The sequence below is a fragment of the Gigantopelta aegis genome, chromosome 11, assembly GCF_016097555.1.
Source record: "Gigantopelta aegis isolate Gae_Host chromosome 11, Gae_host_genome, whole genome shotgun sequence".
NCBI classification, from domain to species: domain Eukaryota; kingdom Metazoa; phylum Mollusca; class Gastropoda; order Neomphalida; family Peltospiridae; genus Gigantopelta; species Gigantopelta aegis.
In genome coordinates this window covers 12,492,195-12,498,194 of record NC_054709.1, presented here as the reverse complement: position 1 = coordinate 12,498,194, position 6,000 = coordinate 12,492,195, and the positions used below count along the sequence as shown (strand labels likewise).

The following is a 6,000-nucleotide window of genomic DNA, read 5'->3' as shown; positions in this document are numbered from 1 at the left end:
TTAAATAAAACATTTCCTTCCTTCCTTCCTGACTGACAGTTGTTTGTGTCACTCTAACTTTATAGTACAGATCTGACAAGTCTTCTATGTATGTATGTCTGATGGTAAAAGGCATACTGTCACAGACCACTGACATATTTAATGGTCTAACAAAGTATTATCTGAACAAATATAATTTGATTTGTCCCTAAATGTACTTTATTCAACCATATTCATAACCACCATACTCCATTTATTAATGATATTTTGTAAAAAATAATTGAATTATGGCAATGGTCCATAATTCAAAAACTAAAATTGCCGAGAGGGATGAAATGGATTTCACTCCATCATGGTTCAGTTAAGGTGATGCGATAGCTAGATTTGGTTTCCAACAATTAATGTGATTTTTATTTATTATCCATTTTTAGAGAAATAAGGTCCTTAAATCCGTGACAGTATGCCTTTAAGTTGATCAATCCATACAGAATCATAAAAAAAATTGCACTTAAGTACTATTTGGAATGGTGTTATGTCACATACCATAACTAGGTCACAGATTATTGGACATGAAAGGAAATCCTTATCCGAGCTGCCATATGTTCATAAATATCAGTTCGTGTAGGATCATCAAACCTTGCATGCAAGTACTGGGTCATTGTGATCTACTTTTCTTGGTTCTAGATAGTACAGCTGCTATTACTAGGTCACCCAGACCTACTTTTAAATAACTGACCACCTTGTATCACAGATAAATAAAATATTACAGTAATTGTTGAATGGTCCTTTATAAGGAAGATTCTAGTATCAATATTTGTTTGTTTTAGAAGCTTAGCTTACTTTGGCATCAACACACATCCCTCCCCCACCCTGCACTCCTGTGTAGGGTTCATACAGAGTCTGGAAAACCTTGAAATGTATGGAATTTTGAAAATCCATTTTCCAGACCTGGAAAAAGTATGGAAAAATCCTTTTGGAAAAAGTATAGAAATTTGTCTTCAGGACTCATGTAAAAAATTTCAGTTGCATGAAACTAGTGGAATTTGATGACGTTTTCTGATCTCGGCACAAACGTACATTTGGGAAATCGAGACTAACAATTGCCGACATTTACCATACATTTGAAGTACGCGCTTGTGTAATGTATGACGAAAATTGTCCATTTTCAGTAACATGAGTCTTGAAAAAAAAACAATTTTGTCTTGGGGAAAAAGTCTGGCCATGTTATAATTTTAATTACGGTTATATGGCGTCAGACATATGGTTAAGGACCACACAGATATTGAGAGAGGAAACCCGCTGTCGCCACTTCATGGGCTACTCTTTCCGATTAGCAGCAAGGGATCTTTTATATGCACCATCCCACAGACAGGATAGCACATACCACGGCCTTTGATATACCAGTCGTGGTGTACTGGCTGTGACGAGAAATAGCCCAATGGGCCCACCGACTGTGCATCGAGCGAGCGCTGTACCACTGAGCTACATCCCGCCCCTGGCCGTGCCAGAGACTGGGAGTGGGATGGACATGCCTGGACCTTTTTTGGATATAGGCACGTTAATAAAGTTAAAAGAAAAGAAAGAAAGACCAGCAAAAAATGGTCGGGGTGGCAGTATTTCGATCCCTGTAAAAAAAATTCTTTATTTTGAATGGCCACTAACCAGATTTATGTTCTTATTGCAGTTGATTGGTGACAAAGGGTTTACAGCCTTCAATAACCAAGTTGCTCAATATGACTTCCGGTACTCCCTGTTCGACTCTGTGGTAAGTACTGTCCTGTTAGTATCTTCAAACGGAATGGCTGTGTTGTACAAGCTAAGCGTTTAGTAAGCAGTCAAGGGCCGGACATAATCCAGTGGTATAGCACGTACTTTATACACGGTCAGTCTGGGATCAATCCCTGTTGGTGGGCTCAATGGTTTATTTCGTGTTCCAGCCAGTGACCGGTATATCAAAGGTTGTGGTATGTGCTATCCTGTCTGTGGGATGGTGCTTACAAAAGATCCCTTGCTACTCATAGAAAAAGGTAGTGGGTTTCCTCTCTAAGAATATATATCAAAACTGCTAAATGTTTGACATCTAATACCTGATGATTAATAAATGAACGTGCTCTAGTGGTGTCGTTAAACAAAACAAACTTAACTGTACAGTTAGTGCCTTCAAACAGAATGAAAGGGCTGTGTTGTTGAAGCTCAACACTGCTCAGTGCAAAGTCAGATAGGGTGTATACTACCAAATTAAATCCCATAGACGACAATAGTAACATATGTGGCTAAAACTCCTACCTGCAGCGTATCAATCAAGATAAACGCCACGGATATAAATACTACCACCCCTCACACTTAAAGTGAATCAGAAAAAATTGTGGGTCAAGCTGCTCGTTTCTGAGATAACGGGTAGCGTCTGTGACTACCCTAGTTCCGCACAAAATTCGAGTACTTTTTTTTTACAGGTACCCCATACATGTTTCAAGCACAAGGCTACTTGACACATTGGTACTAGATGAAATAAAATTGCATATTTTTTACCCAGATGAAACTATTATTTTTTACAACCAACACACTCACATTTATAACCAATCACAGGACTTGTGTTGTTGTTCACTTCTCTATCAAAAGTTGGGTTCCCCTCAAACTTTGACCCAGCCGGAAGTTATTTGGTTTAGTACTACCTATAGTGACTGATCCTAGTTATAGACTTGTGTGTTTCACTCTATTACAACTTTATCCAGATGTGTTACAGGTGTGTAGATTAACCAAACTTGTGTCCGTTTTTATGGGTTGAAACTACGGTCTGCGACTTGAAACAATGTGTCGGGGCGGGATTTAGCTCAGTCGATTGAGCGCTCGCTTGAGGTGCTTGCATCGCAGGATCGAACCACCTTGGTGGATCCATTCAACTGATTGTTTTTTTTTTCGTTCTTACCAGTGCACCACAACTGGTCAAAGGCCATGGTATGTTATTTCCTGTCTGTTGGAAAGTGCATATAAAAAAATCCCTTGCTGCTTTAGGAAAAATGTAGCAGGTTTCCTCTGATCACTATGTGTCAGAATTACCAAATGTATGACATCCAATAGCCGATGATTAATTAATCTGTGCTCTAGTGGTGTTGTTAAACAAAACAAAACTAAAACAATCTTCTGCTTTCAAGTTTGGTCATGGCAAGTGATGAAAAATAAAAATTTGTTGATAATTTTTGTTTTCTATTTAAAATCACACTAGAAGAGATGTTTAATTCACATCAAAACTTTGTAATATTATGTTGATGATAGCAGGGGAGAATCCTTTAAAATACTTAATAACATTAATAAATGTTTGTAATAAAACTAATCTGTGTGGTTGATGAATGTACAAGCCGTGATAGAGGAATTACGGATTATCTGTCCTGAGTGAAATTAATGTTGTCAGTCACAAGCTTTAGGTTATTGTATTTATTACCCATAGTGTAAATAGTTTAGAAACTTAAACTTTAAACTTTTTACATGACACAAACTATATAATATACAAGACGTGAAAGTTTGAGGAAACTGATGACGTCACGAATGAAAAGCAATGACGTCAAAAGCTATCTTTAGGTACACAAATCAAATGTAAGCAAGAGGTATCATTCGTAATGAACTGATGTTTTTAGTGGGAAGTGAATGAACTACAAAGAAATTAGTTTTGAGCATGTTTAATTGTTAACAAGAACAAATTGCTTAAACAATTTCAACAAAAACTGGAGCTAAATGTTTTGTAAAATATCATCAACGAGAGGCGACGGTCGAGTAAACCGATGACGTCACCAAACTACCATCATGACGTCAGCAGGGAAAGATAGCTTCTGTCTTTCCCTAGAGAAAGATAGAAAATATATTCACCCGCATCTCACTGCCCATATGGATAATAAAATGAAATAAATAATAATATACAAATTGTTTTCATTTGCAGATGATGGCCGCCGTGCGACTCACATTTCTGCTGTTAGCGTATGCTTTGTGTCACGCAAACAACCGGTGGACTGTAGCGGTAAGTTTTAACCCGACAACAAGTTGTTAAAAACACTTGGTCATCTTAACCTTCATGGGGCAGGATGTAGCTCAGTGGTAAAGCACTCGTTTGATGCGAGGTTGGTCTGGGATCGATCCCCGTCGGTGGGCCCATTGGGCTACTTCTTGTCCCAGCCAGTGCTATCCTGTCTGTGGTATGTGCTATCCTGTCTGTGGTATGTGCTATCCTGTCTGTGGTATGTGCTATCCTGTCTGGTATGTGCTATCCTGTCTGTGGTATGTGCTATCCTGTCTGTGGTATGTGCTATCCTGTCTGTGGTATGTGCTATCCTGTCTGTGGGATTGTGCGTATAAAAGATCCCTTGCTACTAATGCAAAAATGTGGGGGGTTTCCTCTTTAGGGTGTATACTACCAAATCAAATCCCATAGACGACAATAGTAACATATACGGCTAAAACTCCTACCTGCAACGTATCAACCGACATAAACGCCACGGATATAAATACTACCACCCCTTACACTTAAAGTGAATCAGAAAAAAATGGGGGTCAAGCTGCTCGTTTCTGAGATAACGGGTAGCGTCTATGACTACCCTAGTTTCGCACAAAATTTGAGTACTTTTTTTTTACAGGTACCCCATACATGTTTCAAGCACAAGGCTACTTGACACATTGGTACTAGATGAAATAAAATTGCACATTTATTTTACCCAGATGAAACTATTATTTTTTACAACCAACACACTCACATTTATAACCAATCACAGGACTTGTGGTGTTCACTTCTCTATCAAAAGTTCGGTGCACCTCGAACTTTGACCCAGCCGGAAGTTATTTGGTATAGTACTACCTTTAAGACTATATGTCAAAATTACCAAATGTTTGACACCCAATAGCCGATGATTAATAAAAATCAGTGTCGGTAACCAAAACAAACAAATAAAATCTTAACCTTCTGACTACTGGATTAATTTTTGACAAAAGCCACGTTTACTCACATATTTTCACTTAAATTATTTTTGATACATAAAATAATGTTCATATACGAATCGGTAAGTATTATTTTCGTGGGTTTTTCTAATTTTTATGTCAATTAATGTTGATTAAAACTGGGCAGAAAATAGATCAACTTTTATTTTGGGATGAGCACTTTGGGGTTTTGTTTTTTTCGTGATGGGTCGTATTATGGTATGGCGTTGTCCGTACGTCCGTATGTCCGTCTGTTAACTTTTTCTTGTCTGGACCATATCTTACATACAGATGCATACAGGATTATCGAACCTCACATATAGGAACAACATGGAATGGCTGTGTGTCGCGTACTATTACTAGGTCACTGTGACCTACTTATCACAGTCTACTGCACATAACAGTAAATTCTTGTCCGGACCATATCTTGCATACAGATGCATACAGGACCATCGAACCACACATGTAGGAACAACGTGGGATGGTGGTGTGTTGCATACAATTACTAGGTCACTGTGATACAAATAACGGGTGTATCATGTACCTTACTGGTACTCTTGTTTGTTTTGTAGTGTGCTCTTTAAAAGTTGCATTTGCCAGATGCATTAATAAAAATGTACATTTTAATGTGTACCTGTCCCAACGCAATAATATAATAATGACATTATTTTCATGATTTTCCATACTATATTTTGGATGAGCTAAATGAGTAACAGTTGCTTTTGCATTTTTTATTTTTCAGCTGACAACTTTGCTCTCCTGTATTTATCTCATTTGCAAGATATTTTTGTTTGACGTAAGTATAAGATATCAATTTTCTTACTTACATCCAAGAAAGTTTAAAGCACACCGTCCTTGGAATACACATCATCTGTCCAGGGATTTCTCCAGGCATTCTGTTGGTCCAAACATAGGCCCTTTCCTAAAAGAAAGTGGCACTGAAAAATTCCCAATTTCTGTACTAAAAGCTCCCAGTATAGCCCCCTATATATTTAATTATGTCTTTTCCAATAAATTTATTTAACAGTGGTATTCTGTATCATTTGGTGGCCTGAAAAGTTA

At 37.8% G+C, this 6,000-nt stretch overlaps 1 protein-coding gene across 2 annotated transcripts in view; it reads left to right on the top strand.

Annotated features, from left to right (window-relative positions):
* LOC121384964 (steroidogenic acute regulatory protein-like) overlaps positions 1–6,000 on the top strand; it is a 49,039-nt gene that overhangs the window by 9,087 nt on the left and 33,952 nt on the right. For both annotated transcript variants that reach the window (XM_041515456.1, XM_041515457.1), the window contains 3 exons: positions 1,664–1,744; positions 3,911–3,988; positions 5,681–5,734. In XM_041515456.1, coding sequence (XP_041371390.1) covers positions 1,664–1,744; positions 3,911–3,988; positions 5,681–5,734 — 213 coding nt within the window. The remainder of the gene's footprint in view (positions 1–1,663; positions 1,745–3,910; positions 3,989–5,680; positions 5,735–6,000) is intronic.